This window comes from Microcaecilia unicolor, chromosome 7 (genome assembly GCF_901765095.1).
Source record: "Microcaecilia unicolor chromosome 7, aMicUni1.1, whole genome shotgun sequence".
In the NCBI taxonomy this organism is placed as follows: domain Eukaryota; kingdom Metazoa; phylum Chordata; class Amphibia; order Gymnophiona; family Siphonopidae; genus Microcaecilia; species Microcaecilia unicolor.
The window spans coordinates 99,618,980-99,644,033 of record NC_044037.1 but is presented as its reverse complement, the minus strand read 5'-3'; the positions used below and the strand labels follow the sequence as shown (position 1 = coordinate 99,644,033).

At 43.5% G+C, this 25,054-nt stretch overlaps 1 protein-coding gene across 1 annotated transcript; it reads right to left on the bottom strand.

Moving 5' to 3' along the window:
• Nucleotides 1-1,402: 1,402 nt before the first annotated feature.
• Nucleotides 1,403-16,231, bottom strand: LOC115475057 (venom serine protease inhibitor-like). Its single transcript, XM_030210795.1, has 4 exons — nt 16,162-16,231; nt 12,091-12,147; nt 7,529-7,573; nt 1,403-1,692 (listed from the first exon to the last, which is right to left on the bottom strand). The coding sequence occupies exons 2-4, from the start codon at nt 12,128-12,130 to the stop codon at nt 1,403-1,405; spliced, it is 375 nt and encodes a 124-aa protein (XP_030066655.1). The 5' UTR covers nt 12,131-12,147; nt 16,162-16,231.
• Nucleotides 16,232-25,054: the final 8,823 nt, after the last annotated feature.

Below are 25,054 nucleotides of genomic sequence, written 5' to 3'. Positions count from 1 at the left end.
TCCTTCAGTGTTAAGTTTCCTGCTGTGCTGTGTTTGTGTTACAGAGAGAGTGAGGGCGTCTCTCTCCCCTCCCCACTCTGAGTCCTTCACTGTTACAGAGAGAGGGATTTCGTGCTGTGCTGTTTTCCTTCACTCATGGGGAAACCGGATATCTCTGGCGCTTCACACTTCCTGCTGGAGGCTTCATTAGAACGTTGGTGGTGCCTTTTATATATAGAGAAGATAACAGTGAACATAGTACTGTACAGTGTATGGTCTAAATATTTATAAATTCAGTTGCAGTGGAATAAAATCTGGTTTGTTGTATTGCTCCCTCAGTACAGTGTTGAATTATATTTCCCACGACACATTTCACACTCGGTCTCACACAAGAAGAGTCTACACAAATATATGGCAGTTTATTTAGAAGGACATTGAACAAGATTGCAAACATTTCAAAAGCTGAGCTGGAAGGATGTTTTGTACCTTTGGGAGAAACCCCAGTGTTTTTCATTTGTCAGTATTTTCTGTGGGATTTCTTCTGTTAAAACACTTTCAGCACATCAAACTGCAGACACATAAGGCCCTATTTTAAAATCATTCTGGAAACAGGAGTGCAGGCTTCATGCACATTTTTACCCAAATTTTGCCTAACACATGTCTGGCCTGAAATCTAAGATAGGGCTGTAGAACCCTAATCCTTGAAGGCAGCAAATCAGCTAGAAGTTCATGGTAGTCATACTGAACATTAATCTGTTGCTTAGATCCCATGTATGCAAATATATCCAATGCATATTCATTGTGGCTAGCCTTGAGGGCTGCAAATCAGGCTGATTTACTAAGCCAGTTAATAGGAGGAATTTTCTATCACTGTAAGATAGTGATTCTCCATTTCAGTCCTCAAGGCCCCAAACTGTTTCTGAATAGCCTAAGAACATAAGTATTGCCATACTGGGACAGACTGAAGGTCTATCAAGCCCAGCATCCTGTTTCCAACAGTGGCCAATCCAGGTTACAAATACCTGGCAAGATCCCAAAACAGTACAATACATTTTATGCCGCTTATCCTAGAAATAAGCAGTCATGAATATTTAAGGTATATATTATACTTTGAAGGGCCCTGGTGGTCTAGTAGCATCTAGCTACCACTACTCTTTCTGGTACTGCTTCATCTTCAAAATGACTGCTGAGACCCGCGAGACTGACACAGGAAGTCTCGGAAGCCACTAAGAAGAAGCAGAGGTGCCGGATAGAGCAGCGACGGCAGGCAGGAAAGAGTGGGGTTATTTCCTGCCTCCAAAGAGGTCACTAGACCACCAGGGCTTCTCAAGGAAGGCCCAGAGAGCTGTAGTGTGAAGGGGAGATGCTGAAAACAAACGTGGAGGTAGCAGCAGCAGCAGGGGCCCCGGGACCCAGATCACTTTCAGGCTGCCATTATCTCATCGGGAGGTATACACACATCTGGACATGCTGCGCCTGGAGGGGCTGTGCAAGGTTTGCAACGGCTTTTGATTGGACAAGTTTTGGTGTAACACTCGCTCTTAGGTACACACACGTCATCTTTATGACATTTCCGCACATAACCCTCTTTGCAGACGCAGCCCACCACACACATCATGTCGCACACTCTTGGTGAATTTGTACTGCTGTCACAGGTTTCGGGGCAGTCCTTGCCACATGAGTCATAACGCATGTTTGGTGGACAACTTGGAACTGAAAAAGAGAAGACCAAGAGAAAATTAAAGGGAATGCTTAAATTCAAAGCTACTTTAAACAGGAATGGTACATGAACCTGGAGAAAGTTAGAGCATTAGCAGAACACCAGTGGAAGTTTCTTTACCTGATCTGAGAAAAGGAATGTTAACTCCAGAAAGCTACTCAAGAAGGAGATGATTGTAAAAGCTTTACATGTTTAAAAATCACTACTTTTAGAAAAGGTGCTATTTATACATATGTTCATCCAGAACACACAGATTTGAAGGGTGTGAATTTTCTATTTCTCAAGAGAAATTGCCTACTGGCATTTATGGATGAATGGTGGACATGGAGAGAGAAGAAATGTCAAAATGCTGGTGGGTAGTGTTAGAGAGTGGGGGCAGTTTGGGGGTTGGGAGAGTAGAGAACAGGGAGAGGTAATTTGAAAGGATCAATTCCCTAACTGCTGTTTTTCACTATCTAAGTTTCTGTACTGGAGAAGCTGGAACTGCTTCTCTCCCATAAATTTTTTTTTGGGGGGGAGGGAGGGAGTGGCTTGTCTCTTTGAAATCCCTGGTCTGATTTGGCACATTTTCTAACAAAGTATGTGTCTTCACTGCTTTTTTTCCGGAATGCCAAATGTTATCCAATTCCATTAAATTTTCAATAGTTATTTTCCCCCCAGACAGGTGGACAAACATTGCTCAACCCCCTTTGTATAATTCTTTCCAACTTCCATTGGGCTGAAAAACATAAACAATTGAGTTTTGGAGCTTGGATCTTTCATTGGCTCTTCCTGGAGATGAAGATTTGGAAAATCTAAGACTTACATGTGTATATAGCGAAGTTTGCCACTTATATACACAAGGTCCTGAGTGATGCTCTTTTTCTGAACGTGGCTTTTGTAAAATGGCTGTTCCTGCTGGATGTGCTGCCAAATACATGTACCTTTCCTGTGACCTTATATGTATTTCACAAAATTCAGTGAGTCTTTTGTAAAATGCAATGCAAATTGTGAATAGCCTGGTTTGGACATCTCTTTTCTGATCTAGACAACCTATTTGGGCTTAAAATGTATAAAGTTAGTTCATTATGGGGCCCTTTTACTACCTGGAGGTACTTCCGGCTTCCAGCATGCGCTGTTTACGGTGTTTCAAGGCTGTTCTAAAAACCTGGCTGTTCTGTCAAGTGTTTGACACTACATGAAGACTCTTCCGTCTCTCCCCATTGGTCCTGTAGTTTCTCCTTTGCCCCTTATTTTCCTTTCCGTGTTCCCTTTTGCCTCTATACTTACCTTTTCTACCATGGTTGAATGATTTGTATCTTTCCTATAAACATACATAGTAACATACATAGTAAACATTGGAGTTCTTTTCTGTCTTTGCTTTGTTTTAGAATTGTGCACAGCTATGATCTGCCAGTTAGCTAATTGTGGTATAATAAATATATATAAACTATTAACTATTTAAAAATTTCCTAGCACTGGGGGCATGTCCAGCGGTTCCTGGTTACTGCCAGAGCACTCACCATTCCAGCAGTAAATAGTCATGCAGCAATTTTTAAATTACCATATATTCATTTACTGCCCCTTTAAGGAAAAACACCTTTTACTGGTGGTGGTAAAAGGTGGCCTCAGCATGTGACAAATCTGCACGCCTACACCACCGCAGGGCCCATTTTACCGCCACTTGGAAAAAGGAGCCCTGTGATTTGTGTTTGTTAACCTTTATTTTTGTACCTTATCAGTTGTAGCACATTGTATAGCACAGCCATTGTTTCCTTATTTCCACTGTCTCTCCAAACATTCTGGGGATAGTTTTATGAGGGGCTTAAACATGTAGAGCAGATTTTTACACTCTAAAATAGGCAGTTAAAATTTTACCTGATGTATACATGTGTACAGGCAAGCACAGAGTACTAATTTAAAATGATATACCTGTAGCCATTCCCAGGGGCAGATCAGGTACAAGATTAGCTCTTATGCACATATTTTTAAAAATACACATATTTGCATTAATTCTTACTGGCATATACAAGCGGATATTTACACCTGCTCTCCTCATGGTAATTTTATAAAGACACATTATGTTGTCTTTTGATGAAATAGATGGAACATAAGGGGCCAATATTCAGCCCTTAGCAGTCAGCAGGTTTAAAGCCTCTGACAGCTGTGGGCTGAATTAGATCTTAATAATCATTGCTGGGCTTAATCTCGGCACTGGCATTGAATATCTGGATCATGAGCAGCCGCTGGCATTTGTCCAGACACCGGATTATATTCAGCTTACCACCTAGAGTGCTATCTTCAAGCTGCTCGGATAATTTATGAGCATCCTGTGAGGAATAATATCAAAGATTTTGCTGAAATCTATATATACTACATTCAGGGCATGCCTTTAATCCACAACTTTTGTGACCCAGTCAAAGAAATTGGATCTGGATGGGTTACAGTGGGCTTCAATAGCCACCCTAGCAATTGAAAAGTAAGGCCAGTACTGGGCAAACTTCCATGGTTTGTGACCCGAAAATAACAAGGACAAATCAAGAACAAGTATGCATACTTTATATCTCTCATTTATGTCATATGTAAAGAGTGTAATTCAGAGGAGGAGGAGAAGACACCCTCAGGCTGATAGCAAGTAAAATGTTGCCAGTGAGGCTCTGGGCACTTTGTTGAGTAGACTGGATGGACTGTGAAAGTCTTTATCTGCTGTCATTTACTATGCTGCTATGACATTTGACACAATTTGCATTTGATAAAGCCACGTTGTATCAGATCTTGTAACCCACTGGATTGTAGAAAGCTGATTATGCTTTCCTTTAATAATATCTCCATTACCTTTCCCACCACTGAAAGAACACTCACTGGTCTGTAGTTTCTCACCTCTTCTCTGTCACTTATAGAGAAAAGCCAGTGTGGTCTCTCTTCATAAAGGTGGAAACAGAGAAGAGGTGTGAAACTACACACCAGTGAGCGTTACCTTGACGGTGGGAAAGGTAATGGAGATGCTACTGAAGGAAAAGATAGTCATCTTTCTACAATCACATTTTTTTCTCTGTGTTGTACAACACAGTAAGATAGTATATGACGACAGATAAAGATGTGTATGATCCATCCAGTCTGCCCAACAAGATAAACTCATAGCATAAGGTATGATTTGATACTACATATGAATATTTGATTTTGATTAGTCCTTGCCATTTTCAGGACACAGAAGTCTGCCTGACACTAGCCTTATTCTCCAGCTACTGAACCTGTCATCGAAGCCCACTCCGGCCCACCCAAATCTCTCCAGCCACAATCGGGCCATAGGCATAGAAGTCTACCCGGCACTGGCCTATCTGCCCAGCCACGATTAGGGCACAAACCGGAGATGTCTGCCTGGCACTGGCCTTGTTCTCCAACTAATGAAGCTGAATCTGACCAGCCATGATCAGAACACAGATTGTAGAAGTCTGCCCAGCACTGGCTTTGCTTCTCAATTACCGGTGTTGCCATCTATTCACCACTAAGCTTGTTTGGTTCCATGCCTTCCAGACAGGATATGTTTATTCCACACATTTTTACATTCTAGTACTGCTTTCATCGCCACCACCACCTCCTACGTGAGGGCATTACAGGCATCTACCACCCTCTCTGTTAAAAAGTACTTCCTGACGTTATTCCTGAGTTGGCCCCCTTGGAATCTAAACTCATATCCTCTATTTCTACCACCTTCCCTCCTCTGGAAAAGGTTTGTTTGTAAATTAATACCTTTCAAATATTTGAATGTCTGTATCATATTGTCCCTTTCTCATCTTTCCTTGAAGGTGTATATCTTCAGGTTATCAAGTCTCTCTTCATATGTCTTGTGGCACAAACCCAATACCATTTTCATCACTTTTCTCTGATTCACTTCAAATCTTTTTATGTCCTTAGCAAAATGCAGCCTCCAAAATTGAACACAATACTTCGTGTGGGCTCACCAATGACTTGTACAGGGGTATCAACACCTCCTTTCTTCTGCTGGTTATACCCCTCTCTATGCAGACTAGCATCCTTCTGGCCATAGCCACCACCTTGTAGCATTATTTCATCACTTTGAGATCCTCAGACACCATCACCCCAAGGTCCCTTTCCTGAGATGAACTGATCAGTCTTTCTCCTCCTATCTTGTACATCTCCTTTGGATTTCTGCACCCCAAATACATCACTCTGCACTTTGTTGCATTAAATTTTAACTGCCAGACTTTTGACCATTCTTCTAATTTTTGGAGATCTTTTCACATGGTTTCTACTCCCTTTGGGATATCCACTCTATTACCTATCTTTGTGTCATCCACAAAAAGGCAAACATTTCCTTCTAACCCTTCAGCAATTTCTTTCACAAATATATTAGACAGAATCAGACTGAATGCTGAATCCTAAGGCACTCCACCTTGCTTTCCTCTGAGTGAATTCCATTTATCACCACCCTCTGCTGCTTGTTGGTCAACCAGTTTCCAATCGACTTCACCATTTTGTGAAGCATTATCGGCTGGACGTTCTGTCCAGAGCCCGCTCAGACATCAACAGAGTCATCACTTAGTGGGGACTTTGTTTTCTCCCACCTAGTGGGAGATGGTACCACCCCAGATGACAAGGAAGGTGAAATTATGTCTTACCAGATCATTCCTTTCCTTCGTCTGCATAAAGAATGGAAAACTATTGGAAGTGCTCTAAACTGCAAGTTAATTCTTGCAATCACTGTACAATAACTGCAAAACTTTACCACAAGTTAGTAAAGAGACCCTAGCAGGGGCATTTTCGAAAGAGAAGGGCACCCATCTTCCGACACAAATCGGGAGATGGGCGTCCTTCTCTCAGGGTCACCCAAATCAGATAATCGAAAGCCGATTTTGGCCGTCCTCAACTGCTTCCTGTCATGGGGACGACCAAAGTTCACGGGGGCGTGTTGGCACCGTAGCGAAGGCGGGACTGGGGCATGATTAAGAGATGGGCGTCCTCGGCTGACAATGGAAAAATGAAGGGCGTCCCTGACGAGCATTTGGTCGACTTTACTTGGTCCATATTTTTTTCACGACCAAGCCTCAAAAAGGTGCCCAAACTGACCAGATGACCACCAGAGGGAATTAGGGATGACCTCCCCTGACTCCCCCAGTGGTCACCAACCCCCTCCCACCCTAAAATGAATGTTTAACATTTTTTTGCCAGCCTCTACGCCAGCCTCAAATGTCATACCAGCTCCATGACAGCAGTATGCAGGTCTCTTGAGCAGTTTTAGTGGGTGCAGTGCACTTCAGGCAGGCAGACCCAGGCCCATCCCCCCTACCTGTTACACTTGTGCTGGTAAATGTGAGTCCTTCAAAACCCACCAGAAACCCACTGTACCCACATGTAGGTGCCTCCCTTCACCCCTTAGGGCTATGGTAGTGATGTACAGTTGCAGGGAGTGGTTTTGGGGGGGGGTTGGGGGGTTCAGCACTGAAGGTAAGGGAGCTATGCACCTGGGAGCAATTTCTGAAGTCCACTGCAGTGCCCCCTAGGGTGCCCGGTGTGGTGTCCTGGCATGTGAGGGGGACCAGTGCACTACGAATGCTGGCTCCTCCCACGACCAAATGGCTTGGATTGGGTCGTTTTTGAGATGGACGTCCTCGGTTTCCATTATCACCGAAAACCGGGGATGACCATCTCTTAGGTCGACCTAAATGTTGAGATTTGGGCGTCCCCGGCTGTATTATCGAAACGAAAGATGGATGACCATCTTGTTTCAATAATACGGGTTTCCCCGCCAATTTGCCAGGACGTCCTTAGAGATGGGCGCCCTTAGATATGGTCATCCCCGTTCGATTATGGCCCTCCACATCTCCTTACCTGCTTCTAATGGTGGCATTCCTGACATCAACAGCAGAGGCAGTGCTGAAAAGACAAAAGCCATCAGAGTATTATATTAAAGTTGAATGTATGGATAATGATAGCACAACAGGAGTGAGCAAAATAAAAATTTAATTTTAATGTGTTTAGCCTTTCTTCATCAGAATGTTGTTGCCTGTACCATTTCCCATTGTGCTATATCCTTTTTCAGATAGGGCGATCAGAAATGCACTCAGCATTCAAAATGCGGTCACACCAGCAATCTATACAGAGGAGTTATGATATTCTCCATACTTTTCTCCATTTTCCAAATAACTCCTAACTTTTTGTTTTATTCTTGATTATTACCTCACACTGAGTTCAGAATTTCAGTGTACTGTCCATAGTAACTCTGAGATCCTTCTACTGGGTGGTGACTCCTAATACTGAACCTAGCAGTCATATAAGTAGAATTAGAATTGTTTTTCCCTAGATGCATCATTTTACACTTGTCCACATTAAATCTCATCTGCCATTTTGATCGCCACTTCTGCAGTCTGGCAAAGTCCTTGTACAGTTCCTCACAATTTAATTATGTTGTAACCATTTTAAATATTCTTGTGTCATCTGCAAAACTGATATATTTCTTTATTGCTCAATCTTATATACCTCCTGTCCCTGAAGGCTACAAGATGGTTTATAACAGTTTCATAAAATACAGCAATCAAAGCAGTAAGCATAGCAATATTCCCTAAAATCATTATCTAAAAGCAAGTTCAAATAGCCACACCTTACATTTCTTCCAAAAAGTAGCAATATCAGAAAACATCTCTACATACACAACATCAATAAAGAACGTAATGGACATAACACAATTCTTCCGTTGAACGATCCCATAATGTGGCAGTGCCATCTTTATTCTACCACAACATCTACCACAGGAATAACATGTATAGAATGTTTGTACATTTGGGAAGCTCGCCAGGTGCCCTTGGTCTGGATTGGCCGGTATCGTGGACAGGATGCTGGGTTCGATGGACCCTTGGTCTTTTCCCAGTGTGGCATTACTTATGTACTTATATTTGTTTAACCCGGAGCTTGTAAACACCTCTCTAGCGCTATGTAAGCCACATTGAGCCTGCAAATAGGTGGGAAAATGTGGGATACAAATGTAACAAATAAAAATAAATAAATACATCTAATGGGCAGGTGTTCCACTAAGCAGGACCCTAACCTGGTGGTTATCAAACATCTCCCAAAATTTGCAACAATATTTGATTTGTGGAGTGAATCTGACACCCAGGAACATAATTCACAGATGGCCAGGAGAAAAAGGTTGGAAACTCCTAAGCAGTGCATTTTTTCTAGCAAAAAAGGTGCCGGTACTCAAATGCCAGGTCACCCTTCAGGGGTTGGGTGATCACTGAGGGACCCAACCCACAATAGCCAGGCCCCCTGCAACCAGTCACAGAATCTATGACAAGGCAGAATTGATGTGTAAAGCCTGAGCTCTTTCATTAAAACTTGGGGTCCATGGGTCAATTTGAGCAGACAATGGAAAAGGTGCCGGTACTCAGTACCCCAAGTACCCCCTCAAAAAAAGCCCTGCTCCTAAGGCTAATGAATCAAGATCCATAGAGATAAGATTACTGGAAAACATAGTGGGGCCTGCAATGGGGGGGGGGGGGGTAAGGGCCAGTGGAGTAGAATTAAGGGCAAAAGGAACAAGGAAGGGGGAAGAGGTGGTTATTGGCGATGTTCCTGTTCTTGGAGGTGTGGTGTGAGTGCCATGAACATCGGGCATTGCCGCAGATGCCCTACTGTGACATCACCAAGGGTCCTTGAAGGGCATACAAGAAACCAGTGTTGCCAAGCAAGTGGAAAAGAGGTAGTTACCAGCAGTGTTCCTGTTCCTGCAGCTGTGGTGTAAGTGCCAGGACCACTGGGAATTGTTGCAGACACCCTGCAATGACATCAACAAGGGTCCTTGAGGCCAGCATTGTTGCAGTGCATGGTTGCAGGCCCATACAACCACTGGAGCACTGGTGGAGTAATTGACTAATCTCTATTCAAGTTTTTGATCTATCTCCTTGGGGAAATGGAAGGCCAAATCTGAATCTGGTACTGTTTTGCATCTGGCCCAGTGGATATACGTCTTGATGGGCATTCCTGGTCCTTTAAGTTCACAGGTATTTTCTCCAGTCAGAGCTTTGCTTAGTGACTTTGGATGAACTCCTCTCCCTTCTGATAATTCTTGTTCTTCAGGGGTGTTGCAAGTAGGCATCACATCACCCTTAGAGGCGGACCAGCTTGGAAATTAGATTCTACCCATGTTATTTTTTTATTACTACAACTACTTATCATTTCTATTGCGCTAAAAGTCATACACAGCACTGTACACTGAACATGTAAGAGACAGCCCCTGTACAACAGAACTTACACGCTAATCAAGACAGACAAACAGGACAAATAAGAAAAAGGGAATTACTTAAGGTGGGAATGATAAGACAGACATGGGTACTGAACAACTAGGAGTTAGGAATTAAAAGCAGCCTCAAAAAGGTGGGTTTTTAGTCTAGATTTGAACATGACCAGAGATGGAGCTTGACATACTGATTCAGGAAGTCTATTCCAGGCATATGATACAGCAAGATAAAAGGAATGGAGTCTGGAGTTGGCAGTGGAGGAGAAGGATACAGATAAGAGAGATTTACTCGATGAAAGGAGTTCCTAATGAGGAGTGTAGGGAGAGATAAGAGTGGAGAGGTATTGAGGAGCTGCAGAGTGAATACACTTGTAAGTCAATAAAAGGAGTTTGAACCATTTGCTGAAACGGATAGGGAGCCAATGAAGTGACTTGAGGAGAGGGCTCATATGAGCATAGCGGCACTGGAGGAATATAAGTCGTGAAGCAGAATTTTGAACAGATTGAAGAGAGTGTCTGAGAGATGGCTTAGTAGGAGACCCGTGAGAAGCAAGTTGCAGTAGTCTAAGCGAGAGGTGATAAGAGTGTGGATAAGGGTTTTGGTAGTGTGCTCAGAATGGATGGGACAAATTTTGGTAATGTTATAGAAAAGAATTGACAGGTTTTAGCAGTCTATTAGATACGTACAGAGAAAGAGAGAGAAAGAGCAAGATAGGAGTCAAAGATTACCCCAAGGTTACAAAATGATGAGACAGGGAGGATGAGAGTATTATCCATACAGATATATAATGGGGGAAGATAAGAAGCTCAGTCTTGGCCATGTTTAGTTTCAGATGGTGGTGAGACATCCAGGCAGCGATGTCAGACAGGTAGGCTGAGACTTGTGCCTGGATTTCTGCTGAAATTTATGTTATGGAGAGGTAGATCTGGGTGTCATCAGCATAAAGGTGATATTGAAAACTATGGGAGGGAGATCAGAGCACCAAGGGAAGAAGTATAGATGGAGAAAAGAAGAGGTCCCTAGACACAGCCCTGATGTACACTAGCTGATAGTGGGATAGAAGTGGAGGAGGATCCACCAGAGCACACACTAAAAGTGTAATGGGAGAGATAAGAAGAAAACCAAGAAAGAATAGAGCCTGGAAATCCAAGTGAGGAGGAGAGGGAGAGAAATGCAGGACAAAGAGGGGGGGCAGTTTTGGAATGTATACCCATTTAAACTGTCGGCTCACCCAATAATATAGGTCTGAATACGCCAATGACAAGCATGTTTAGGATTTGATAAACAGCTGTTACTGAGCAATACTCCACTAGAGGGACTGGGGGGGGGGGGGGGTTCTCCCCCCTTAATCGCCCAGTGTTTTTTTCTAACCCCCCCTCCCCCCCAAAATGCCAGACTGGCAAGGGAATCTGGATACTGTGAGAGTGTTGGGATAAAGTTAACCGATTATGTTCAAGCACACAACTAGTTATATTGCCATTTTACAACACAACTTATTATGTGTTGGCTTCCAACCTGTCAATATTACACATGTTTTTTTTTCTAAAATGGATGTTTGTGCTGCATACACCTGGCACCTCAATGTCCATTTGTCCTGTATTTTAGAGCAGAGTCTATGTCAGCAGATTCTGTTCTAAAGTAAATGCTGAAACTTGAGACACACTGACCTGCATGTCTCAATTCCTACTTCTAGGGCCTGGGTAAAATGGGGCAGCATACCTGTAATTTCACCAAAGGAAATTGGGATGAAAGTGATTTGCCCAGCCTCCCTTGTTCTCAGTTCACTACTCTAACTACTAGACCACTCCCTTCAAACATGTGCTAGGGAGGTGACATGTCAGGTAGAAAGCCTTGAACAAAGATTACAGTGAAGAAACATACTCATGCAAATGGTTTGGAAAGAATTGCATGATCCATGCTACTCATGTTTTCCTCATTTGATTTTGTTTTATGTCATTTTATTTAGGAGTGGGTAATCGTACATAATGCCTGCTCATTTTTCCTCTGCAGTCAACAATCTCTGCACTTTTTAAGCTAATGAATGTTTAAAGATACAAGTCATCAGGACTGCTAAGTCCCTTTCTTAGGTAATGTTACTGTAAATATACATTTTTAATTAACCTCATTGTTTCTGCTCTAGTGGAAGCAACTACTTACCCAAGACAAGGAAAAGGAAGGCAGGAGAGCTGGTCTTCATCGTACTGAGCTTCACTTCTGAAATCAGATTCAGGAGTACAGGATTAAACAGGATTAAACAGCGTAAAGGCAATTACATTTAGAGAATGTTGGAAAAAAAGAGACAGGCAAGAGAAAGGATACACAAGATGAAAGTGAAGAGGGGAATGGGAGACACAGAATCAGAAAGAAGAGGGAGGAGAGGACAGAAGACAAGAGAGGCTCCTGAAAAGGAAATAGAGACATCACAGTGTAAAACATAGGAGAATAAAGACAAATCAGAAAGGACAAAAAAGAGAGAAATTTGGAAGAAAAGATGAAAACTTCCTGGTAGTTTTTGAACATGGCTTCCAGCAGAGCACATCCTAACCGTGCTCAACTTTTGGCAAATTAGGGTATTATGTCTATTCCCATCCATTATCGCCTTATCAGCATAACATCCTTACAGAGATCCATCAGTGAGTATATCATCATTATACTAATTAGAAACCAGAACCTTATTTTATAACATCTTTGAAACACACAAGAATAAATTACACAATGGGGTAAAACCAGGACTGACTTATTCTGCTCCTGTTCATATGGAGAGCAGTGGATGCAAGACTAGATGTAGGCACTTACTTATTTTAGGGCCCCTTGTACTAAGCTGCTGTAGGCTCTACGCATGCCAAAATGGACTTACCACCCGACTACTGCGTGCCTCATGCGGTAATTTCAATTTTGGCATGCGTCCGCTACTCGTGTCTGAAAAATAGTTTTTATTTTCGGACATGTGCCAAGTGGCATCTGATGCACGTAGGTCCTTACCGCGCAGATTCCTTACCACTAGGTCTATGGCTGGCAGTAAGATCAGACACCCAAAATGGATGTGCGGCAATTTTGATTTTGCCGCACATCCATTTTTGGCAAAAAATTTTAAAAAGGCATATTTCTGCATGTGCCCTATACTACCACAAGCCACTTTTTACCGAGTTTAGTGAAAGGACCCCTAAGTCAAATATATATAACCAGAAACATCACCCTAGAAAATTGTTGATATATTCCACCAGTAGTTGGCGATTCCTACAGTATTAATATTGTGCATGGATGCATGCTAATTATGCTCGGCAAATAGGAGACTGTAAGAAAGTATCTAAGTACATAAATATATAAGCATCTCCATACTAGGCCAGACCAAAGGTCCACTAAGCTCAGTATCCTGTTTCTAACAGTGGTCAATTCAGGTCAGAAGTGTCTGGCAGGATCGTTAAGGAATAAAATAGATTTCATGCTGCTTATCCCTGGGTCAACTTTAATAATGGCTTATGGATTGTTCTCTTAAAAACTTGTCCAAACCTATTTTTAAAGCTTGCTACACTAACTGCTGTTACCACATTTGCTGGCAATGAATTCCAGAGCTTAATTATATGTGAAATGTAGAAATATTTTCTCTGATTTGTTTTACATTAACTATCTAGTAGCTTCATTATGTGCCCCCTAGTCCTTGTACTTTTTAAAAGAGTAAACAAGCAATTCACAGGCCTACTGCACGGTAAAAGGGCATGGGAGATATGTCTGAGGTGGAAAGTAGGCGTGCCATGCTAATCAAGAAGTGCGGGCACATTACCGTTTGCTACACGATTAGCATTGGACCAGTGTGGGAGCATTTACTGCCCCTTTACTGCCACTTTTTAGCACGGCTTAGTAAAAGGACTCCTTAGTGAACAAATAGTTTATCGAAGGAATTTATCCAGACATCTTTAAAAGAACTATAGTGAGGCCTTTCTTTTAAAAATGAGCAGCTTGATAAATCCAAGGTAGGAAACTATTGTCCTGTTTTCTTCAATTCAAATTTTGGCAAATTTTTTTGAAAAATTATTGTTATATCAGCTGCAAGACTTTCTTGAAGAGCACCATATTTTGGATGACTTTTAATTTGGTTTTGCCTTAAATTTTCTACTGAGACTTTTCGCTCTCAGTCTGTGATAGTGTTAGAGCAGCCTTTGATAGAGGACCTAACTGCTTGATGGTTATGTTAGATATAACAGCTGCCTTTGATACAGTGCATCATGGTCTTCTTTTTTATCTCGGACACATCGAAACAAGTTTGGTGCCTCACTTGTTTCAATGTGTCCGAGGTGAGTGAAAGGGGAAGTGTCTGCACATTTGCAAGGCTTCCCTGGGATCCTCGTTGTTTCTCTTCTCGCAAGCGGAAACAGTTATTCGGTCTCCACTTTCTGAAAGAGAAGCCCTGCCAAACGGGACCCTGAAGCAGCAGAGCGAAATGTTGGCCATCGTCGGCCTGGGGGCGAGAAAGAACAATTTCTTCTCTCCTCGTCCCCCAGGCCGACAATGGCCACTTAAAGAAGTGCCTTATAAAGACAAGTGCTCTACCTTTGCACTGATATTCAATGCTTTGTTTTTGAAAGTTTGAAATAGTTAAGCCTAGCATATCACAGAGTTGTTCTCAGATTTTTTTGATGGATACAATAATAATAAAAATGAGATTAAAAAGATTTACAAAAATACACTATTATTGGGAAGGTTTTTTTGCTGATGATGGAGAGAAGATCTTTTTGATCTGGTTAGCTCTTTAAATCTGAATGATTTTGAGCTCTTTGAGATTTCTTATTTATAAATACTCATGTGCACACATTGAATACATGCACACTTGTACACAATCGGAGCAGGTGTATACTTGGGTATGAAAATTTGTGTGCTGCTGGGAAAAGTTTGGAAAAACTATTTTATAAAAGCACAGAAGCACCTATGTGTATCTAGAAAACAGGGCACGTCTTTGTCATTTCACACAGATGCCCATTTATGTCTAATAATAATAGTTCAGATAAAGCTCCTGACGTGAAATAAGAGTTATAATCCCTGACAATTCACAGACATATGTGGGCTTTCCAGACCACGGTCCCTTCGGAGCAATTTTATAATGATTCACGGAAAGTAAATCATCCCCTATGCCCTGACCAGCTCCCAAAATTCAGCACAGTATTTGTACAAACTGTGTTTATCAATTGTTACTGCCCTGCTGCAAACTCTTAGAATTAACAATCTGGTTCTCTTCCCCCATAGAGTCTTTCTATAGGCACAAGCATCCCCAATTTCAGGACCTGACTCTCTGAAATTCACTTGTCCAGAGATCCCCAAAGAACAGGGGTGTGCTGGTAAATTTTTAACAACAGGCTCTTTCTCCAGACGTAGCCAGCTCTGCAGTTGGAAGGGCCAGGGGTGGCCGGGGGAGGGGGTAGCAACACTTGTCTCTCTCTCCTCCCTCCCTTCGTGCAAGCACGCTAGGCATACCTTTGCTGGCAGCCAATAAATGGACTGCCACCACTCCCAACGTCTTCCTCTGAACAGCATGCTGGAACTTCTCACATATGCTCGAGAAATCCCAGCCTGCTGCTCAAAGCTGGAAACAAGGAGCGGGGAGCAGCAGCAGTCTATTTACTTGGCTGGCAGGGCTCAGCATCCCCACCAGCAAAGTCAAATTCAGCAGGGGGCCCAAGCCCACATTTTGGGAGCCAGTTGTTAAAGTAGCCATGGAGGGCCCTACTTTAACAACCGGCTCCCAAAATTCTTAAAAACTTAACAACTGGCTCTTGCGAGCCTGTGAGAGCCTGCTCCAGCACACCACTGCCAAAGAACCAGATAGTTTTACCTACTCCAGCAATTAAAGCTGACTCTAATTGCACCTTATTTCCCCTGCAGTCAGCAATTTGAGAAAAAGGCCAGTTTATAACCCTGTCCTGCCAATTCCATCCCATCTCATCTCATGGCTGTCTGATTAAAAGGTATCACATTCTGGAAAAAGTCAAGCTGACTCCAGTACAAATAGGATCACTGCTCCACTAATGAGAAATAGCGTGTCAATAAAAAACAGCAGTCAAGGTTTCATTTTGGTGCAAGAAAAGGACAAAAGCCTGCAAGTCAGTCTGTTTGCACCTATTTAAAATAGGCATCTGTAGCTCAACATTTCAAAGAGTGCAATTTATGGTACAGGAAAAAGTGTTACTGAAAAAAATCATGCATGCAGGTGTTCTGGAAGATTTGTGGGATTTTTACCTGATCCTTAAACAGCTGCAGAAAGCAAAATGCAACAGTGTACTACCTTCAGCCTCTGATGCTATCTTCTTCTGAAGAACTCCTGAAAGTTGTCAGGGTTTATAGCTTAGAGCTCAGAGGGTGTTATCGATGAGTAACCAATAAAATTATTATTTTTATTTCCTTTCTTGAAACAGTGACTTTGAAGGAACTCTTAAGTACATAAGTATTGCCACATTGGCACAGACCAAAGGTCCATCAAGCCCAGCATCCTGTTTCCAACAGTGCCCAGTCCAGGTCACAAATACCAGGCAAGATCCCAAAAACGTTCAATACATTTTATGCTGCTTATCCCAGAAATAAGCAGTGGATTTCCCCCAAGTCATTTTAATAATGGTCTTTTAGGAAGCCGTTCAAACCTTTTTTAAAGCCTGCTAAACTAACCACATTTACCACATTCCCTGTCAACGAATTCCAGAGTTTAATTGCACGTTGATTGAAGAAACATTTTCTCCGATTCGTTTTAAATTTACTACTTTGTAGCTTCATCGCATGCCTCCTAGTCCTAGCATTTTTGGAAAGAGTAAACAAGCGATTCACGTATACCCATTCCACTCATTATTATATAGATGTCTATCATATCTCCCCTTAGCCGTCTTCTTCCTTTCCTCATAGGAAAATCTTCCCATCCCCTTTATCATTCTTGTCGCCCTTCTCTGTACCTTTTCTAATTCCACTATATCTTTTTTGAGATGCAACGACCAGAATTGAACATAATATTCGAGGTGCGGTCGCACCATGGACCGATACAAAGGCATTATAATGTTCTCACTTTTGTTTTCCATTCCTTTCCTAATAATACCTAGCATTCTATTTGCTTTCTTAGCCGCCACAGCACACTGAGGAGAGGATTTCAACGTATCATCAACAACGACGCTGAGATCCCTTTCTTGGTCGGTGACTCCTAACATGGAACCTTGCATTATATAGCTATAGTTCGGGTTCCTCTTACCCACATGCATCACTTTGCACTTGCTCACATTAAACTTCATCTGCCATTTGGATGCCCACAGGCTTATTTTCGAAAGAGAAGGGCGCCCATCTTCCGACACAAATCGGGAGATGGGCGTCCTTCTCTCAGGGTCGCCCAAATCGGCATAATCAAAAGCCGATTTTGGGTGTCCTCAACTGCTTCCCATTGTGGGGACAACCAAAGTTCATGGGGGCATGTCGGCACCGTAACGAAGGTGGGGCTGGGGTGTGATTAAGAGATGGGCGTCCTCAGCCGATAATGGATAAAAGAAGGGCGTCCCTGATGAACACTTGGCCGACTTTACTTGGTCCATTTTTTCTTGTAACCAAGCCGTGAAAAGGTGCCTGAAATGACCAGATGACCACCGGAGGGAATCGGGGATGACCTCCCCTTACTCCCCCAGTGGTCACCAACCCCCTCTCACACTAAAGAAAACGTTAAAAAAAATTTTCCCCAGCCTCTATGCCAGCCTTAAATGTCATACCCAGCTCCCTGAAAGCAGTATGCAGGTCTCTGGAGCAGTTTTAGTGGGTGCAGTGCACTTCAGCAAGGCGGACCCAGACCCATCCCCCCCTACCTGTTACACTTGTGGTGGTAAATGTGAGCCCTCCAAAACCCCACCCTTAGGGCTATGGTAGTGGTGTACAGTTGTGGGGGGTGGGTTTTGGGGTTTTTTGGGGGGGGCTCAGCACCCAAGGTAAGGGAGCTATGCACCTGAGAGCAATTTGTGAAGTCCACTGCAGTGCCCCCTAGGGTGCCCGGTTGGTGTCCTGGCATGTCAGGGGGACCAGTGCACTACGAATTCTGGCTCCTCCCATGACCCAAGGACTTGGATTTGGTTGTTTTTGAGATGGGCGTCCTCGGTTTCCATTATGGCCGAAAACCAGGGACGACCATCTCTAAGGTTGACCATCTCAACATTTAGGACGACCATCTCTAAGGTCGACCTAAATGTTGAGATTTGGACATCCCCGGCCATATTATCGAAACGAAAGATGGATGCCCATCTTGTTTCGATAATACGGGTTTCCCCACCCCTTCACAGGGCCGTCCTGAGAGGATGCCCTCATGAAAACTTGGGCGCCCCGTTCGATTATGCCCCTCCCAGTCTCGTAAGGTCCTCTTGTAATTTTCACAATCCTCTCGCGATTTAACAACTTTGAATAACTTTGTGTTGTCAGCAAATTTAATTACCTCACTAGTTACTCCCATCTCTAAATCATTTATAAATATGTTAAAAAGCAGCGGTCCCAGCACAGACCCCTGAGGAACCCCATTATCTACCCTTCTCCATTGAGAATACTGACCATTTAACCCTACTCTCTGTTTTCTATCCTTTAACCAGTTTTTAATCCACGAAAGGACACTACCTCCTACCCCATGACTCTCCAATTTCCTCTGGAGTCTTTCATGAGGTACTTTGTCAAACACCTTTTGAAAATCTAGATACACAATATCAACCGGCTCGCCTTTATCCACATGAAAGAGCTTCCTTAATATGGGTGTGGGGGGGGGGGGGTGGAGTGCTTAGCACCCACTTTGACTGAGCTGGTTCCTATGTGCTGGATAAAAGCTTGGGAAGCTCTGGCATAGATGTATGTGCCCATAGGCGCCGACTCCGTGGGTGCTGTGGGTGTTTGAGCACCCCCAATGTTTTCGCCTGCCCAGGCAGGGGGGGGGGGTGCTGCTTACCCCTCCATTGTCGCAGCAGCTACGCAGCGTCAGTGAAAGCACTGCCCGCTAGCCTTCCCTTCGCTCGTTCGTTCCCTCAGTGTCCTGCCTTCTTCTGACATCATTTCCGCGAGGGCGGGACACTGAGAGGGAACAAACGAGCGAAGTGAAGGGAAGGCTAGGGGGCAGTGCTTTCACTGACGCTGCGCAGGCTCAGCTGCTGCAACGGAGGTAAATTTAAAAGATTAGAGAAGACGGGCGGGTAGGGCAGGTGGACATGGGAGCGGCAGGACAGGGGGGAGAGAAGCTTTGATTGATGAATCTGGATGGGATGGGATGGAAGGGGAGGGGAGGGCAGGGCAGGGCCCAGGCAGGGAGAGCGGAGAAATTGCTGTACAGGGAGGGGAGGGAGGAGAATTGCTTGAGATGGATGGATGGATGGAGGTGGGCAGGGGACAGAGGAGCATGGATGGACATGGATGGGAGGACAGGGCCTACAGAGAGAGGAGAAATTACTTGATATTGATGGATGGAGGTAGGCAGGGGACAGAGGAGCATGGATGGACATGGATGGGAGGGCAGGGCCCAGGGAGAGAGGAGAAATTGCTTGATATGGATGGATGGAGGTGGGCAGTGGAGAGAGGAGAATTGCTGGATATGGATGGATGGAGGAGGGCAGGGGAGAGAGGAGGATCCAGCTTTTACATATGTATATAGAGCAAGTAATGAAGAAGAAAGGAGGAAAGTAAAGAATTAAATGGAAAGGAAGCCCTGGAAACGGAGTTAAGAGGACAGATAGCAGCCGAATCAGATACTGGGCCAGCATGATCAGAAAAACAAAGTCACCAGACAACAAAGGTAGAAAAAAATCATTTTATTTTCATTTTAGTGTTTGTAATATGTCCACTTTGAGAATTTACATCTGCTGTCTTATTTTGCAATGTATAGCAATGTGTTTCTTTCTGTTTGTCTGGTATTGTGCTGCATGCAGGGTCTAACTTCTTAGTATTTCAGGTTAATATTTGAAGAATTTGAAGAGGGGCTATCTCTGTTCTGCATGTGTGACTGCAAGGCCAAGTGTCTGAATAGGGATCTGTTTGTTAGATTCTGAGATTTTGCTAACACATTGTTTTTCAGAGTTGGCAAGACTGTCTGTTCTCATATGCTAATTTGGTTTGTGTCATTTAGAGTATAATGGAGCTGTAACAGCTTACAGAAATTATTTATAATGAAAACAAAAGCAAGTTATTTTTCTTCTATACTGGTGTAATATTTTCAATGATGCCATGGCTGGTAAAAGGGGTGTGACTACTGTAGGGGCGGTGCCATAGTGATCCCACCCCTGGATGGGTAGGGACGCCGACTAATAGGCTGCAGGAGGGTTCCAGAAACCCTAGGAGGCTCTGCACCCGCCGGAAGTTGGAAGTGCCCACCCTCTTCTCCCTCAGTTCTCTGCCGGTCCATCCTTGCCTTCCTGCGTGCTGCCCAGAATTTTAAAACTCATCTTACCTCGGGGTCCCGGCGGCAGCAGTGAAAGGCGAGCAGGCTCAGAGCTTCAGCCTTCCCTTCTCTCTCAGCTCTGGTCCCGCTCTCATTTTCTGTTTCCGCAAGGGCGTGACCAGAGCTGAGAGAGAAGGGAAGGCTGAAGCACCGAGCCTGCTCGCCTTTCACTGCTGCCGCCAGGACTCCGAGGTAAGATGAGTTTTAAAATTCTGGGCGGCATGCAGGAAGGCGAGGATGGACCGGCGGAGGACTGTTGTGGGAGAAGAGGTCAGGCTGGGGTTGGGACTGGCACTCGGAGGAGAGAGGGCCTGGAACTCGGAGGAGGGGGCCTGGAACTTGGAGGAGGGGGCAGGGAGAGGGTGGGGGAATGCACCACCTGTTAAAAAAAAAAATTCAGCACCCCCAATCATTTTGAAAAGTTGGCTCCTATGTATGTGCCTAGGTCCAGTATTGGTTCCCAATCCTGGTCCTGGAGGCAACCCAGCCAGTCAGGTTTTTCAGGATATCTGCAATGAATATTCATGCGAGAGATTTGCATACACTGCCTCCATCTCATGCAAATCTATCTCATGAGTATTCATTGCGGATATCCTGAAAACTTGACTGGCTGGGGTGCCTCCAGGTCCTGGAGTCCAGGATCAGGTTTGGGAGCCACAGTTCTAAACTGTAAGCTAACTGGGGGACTGGCTTACTTAGCCCATTGTGACATGGAGCCATGTGGCTTCCTTATAAGGAGGTGAGTATTAAGTGACATTTTTTGTTTACTATAAAAGAAAGGGATCTTTAACCTCTTGAAAGCTCATTTGCACTATCTTTGAATAATCCTTATGTTGATCCAGTGAAAGGTCTCTCAACCCATAGGGCTTGGCAGCAGTTAAAAATGCCTAATTCAGTGAAAGCTATATTTCACAGATGTTAGTTTTGGCTAGTTGTAAAGAAACCTAATAAGAGATAGGGAAGCTATTGAGCAAGGGGTGGATGGGAAAGAAAGAATGAATGCTGCTAGATAAGGAGTGAAAGAAAATAGGGAATGTACATAAGTACAGAAGTATTGCCATACTGGGACAGACCAAAGGTCCATCAAGCCCAGCATCCTGTTTCCAGTAGTGGCAAATCCAGGTCACAAATACCTGGCAAGAACCAAAAAAGTACGATACATTTTATGCTGCTTATCCCAGAAATAAGCAATGGATTTTCCCCAAAACCATTTTAAATAATGGTCTATGGACTTTTCCATTAGGAAGCTGTCGAAACCTTTTTTACACCCCGCTAAGCTAACAACCTTTACCACATTCTCTGGCAATGAATTCCAGAGTTTAATTACATGTTGATTGAAGAAATATTTCTCCGATTCGTTTTAAATTGACTACTTTATAGCTTCATCGCATGCCCCCTAGTCCTGGTATTTTTGTAAAGAGTAAACAAATGATTCACGTCTACCTGTTCCACACCACTCATTATTTTATAGACCTCTATCATCCCTCAGCCGTCTTTTCTCCAAGTTGATGAGCCTTCTGCTTCAGCCTTTCCTCATAGGGAAGTCGTCCCATCCCCTTTATCATTTTCGTCACTCTTCTCTGTACCTTTTCTAATTCCAATATATTTTTTGAGATGCAGTGACCAGAATTGAACGCAATATTCGAGATGCAAGTGGTGAGGGAAAAGTAAGAAGGACATTCAGTACATGGTGTGTTTGAGGAGAGAGAGGGAATTCAGGGCAAGGAATAAGTGAAGGAGTAAAAGGGGGTACAAGCAGATAGAAAAAAAAAGGGCTCTCAGGCAAGGAGGAAAGTGGAAATGCAGGGAAAGGAGATGGGGGGAGAGGAGATATATGAGGGTGCTGGGTTGGAGCCATAGGAGCCAACTTTTCAAAATGATTGGGAGTGCTCAACTCAGCACACATTACCATGTCTGTAAAAAGGAAAACAAAGTGTGGTAGGGTCATGGGCACAGCTGGCCAGGCCATATTTAGATGTACAGCACAGCGGTAGTGCATACACTGGAAGGACTGGTGGCTAAAAGAAGAGCTAGGGAAGCACTGAACATCCCACCAGTCTCTCTTCCTACCGAACCGAACCTCATACCCATCAATATACTTCACCTCACCTTTCTCCTCCTTCCTTCCTCCCCCCCCCCCCCCCCCCCCCTTCAGCCAGTCTATGTCACAGCCATATCTCTTCCAGGCCAGCCTGGCCTATCCATACCACTCATGCTCAGGCAGGATGATTGTATTATTTTTGTGAATATAGGAACATGATGTTCCTCTCCGTTTCTCTTCAGTTTGAAACTTTCAATTCAATTCAATTTAGGTCTTATATACAGCTAATATCCCCTGTTTAGGGTTCATTGAGGTTTACATCGTTATTGGAACAAAAGTTACAATATTATAAGTAGGGCATTGGGTGAATACTATGGGAGTATGGCATTATAGTTCGTGAATATTATCAGTCTGATGTCTGGAAGTTCTAGAGGTTGTTAGGAGGTCCATGATCGGTGATCGTCATGTAGCTGTGCTTTATTTGATAGTTCTAGGTTCGTTAGGGATCCAGGATCGGTGAATGTTAGCCATTCTTTGTTGAGACCTGTGGAACTTCGCTATTATAATTCTGGGCCGTCGGTCTCTGAGTTGTAGTGTGCCACGTCTGTCCATGTTATCCAATTGAATGATATTATGGCCTGCCACAATTGGAAACTCCTGCTGTAGCCAGGATTCTAAAGTGTGAAGAAGCTGCACCTCTACTATTGTTTCAGGAAACCCCAAAAAACAGAGGTTACCTCACAGCGATCTGTTTTCCAGATCTTCAAACTTATCGACATACTTTTGTGTGAAATGGGACAGCGCACTGAGCTGCTCTCGCGTATCTTGCACTGCATCTTTGGCAACGGAGACACGTCTCAAGCTCCGTGGTCCTGGAAGTGATATCTGAGCAAAAGACTTTCACATGAGCGATCTAGGAGAACAGCTGAGTGGATAGGTAAAAGAATTTCAGCTCTAAAGCAGCTATTACTACCGAAGTTAGATCAGAAAGGGCCGCAGTGGTAAACTGGGTCACCACAGTCCCAGGCATGTTGGCCATCTTGTCATCTCCTACCTTACCCTTCTCGGGTACTTTTCTTTGTGATTTCCCAGCCATTTGAGAACTTTGTTTCGCCAAGTATTTGTCCATGAATTAAAGAATGTCAAAGATGATTAATATGAGACCAAATTCAAGAAATTATGAAGGATGGAGCTGGAGGTGGAAGGAGTCCTACGCACTGAGAGCTGGGTTAAGACATGTCTGCACTCAGAGCAACACATGATCTCTCATGTAGAACAATTTTCAGCAGCTTAAATTTCTTTAACAGGTACAGCAATACCACTGTGGAACAATAGATAAGTATTGACCAAATTATCTTACTTTCTTTTACTCTGTAGCTATAACTTTCTTTTGTAGTGTGTGTCTTAAGAATTGATTCTTTATGATCTATTTTATGTTTTCCAGGTGCAGACACCCAGAACCAGTCCCCAGAAAAGGGAAGTTTGACCGCCATGGACACCCCCTCTCCCGGCACCAGCATTAGGCAGTGCATCACTTACCACACAGCTGACCCACTGGCACTTATGGCGTTGCCATACTGGGACAGACCAAAGGTACATCAAGCCCAACATTCTGTTTCCAACAGTGGCCAATCCAAGTTACAAGTACCAGCCAAGATCTCAGAACAGTAAAACAAATTTTATGCTGCTTACCCTAGAAAAAAGCAGTGGATTTTCCCAAGTCATAGTAACATAGTAAGTGATGGCAGATAAAGACCTGAATGGTTCATCCAGTCTGCCCAACCATCTCATTCATTCTCAATTCAACATTCTCATTCTCAATTCAACAGTCTTATTCATTCTCAATTCAAGATTAAATCACAATGATCGTGATATTGTATACTTGATCATACCTGGCAATGTACTCATGTTCCAAATTACTGAAATTTCTCTTGAAGCTGGATTGGTATATTTGGGACTCAGACTGTACAAGCCAGCCCAGCACCGGCCTTAGTTGATACAGCCAGAGTTGCCATCTAAGCACCACTTGACAAGCAAACACCTAAGCAACCCTTTAAGTTTAGCTTTTTATACCATTCATTTACTAATTAGAGATTCCCTGTGTTCATCCCATGCCACCTTGAATTCCGCCACAGTTCTTTTCTTCACCACCTCCCTTGGGAGGGCATTCCAGGCATCAACCACTCTCTCCATGAAAAAGAATTTTCTGACATTACTCCTAAGTCTAACACCGCACATCTTAATATTGGCTTATGGACTTTTCTTTTAGGAAATTATCCAAATCTTTTCTAAACCTTGCTAAGCTAACTGCTTTTATCACATTCTCTGGCAATGAATTCCAGAGCTTAATTACACGATGAGTGAAGAAATATTTTCTATGGTTTCCTTTAAATTTACTACTCAGTAAATTTTAGTTCTTTTACTTTTCAAAAGAGTAAACAAGCGATTCACATCTACCTGGTCCACGCCACTCAGTATTTTATAGACTTTTATCATGTTTCCTCCCCTCAGCTGTCTCTTTGCCAAGCTGAAGAGCCCTAGCCACCTTAGCCATTCCTCATAGGGAAGTCATCCCATCTCCTTTATGGTCAGCATTTCACAAGGCTGCTTCAGGATATAGTCATCTGGGATTAACATAGCGCAATCATGCTGCTCTCAAAGAGAGTATT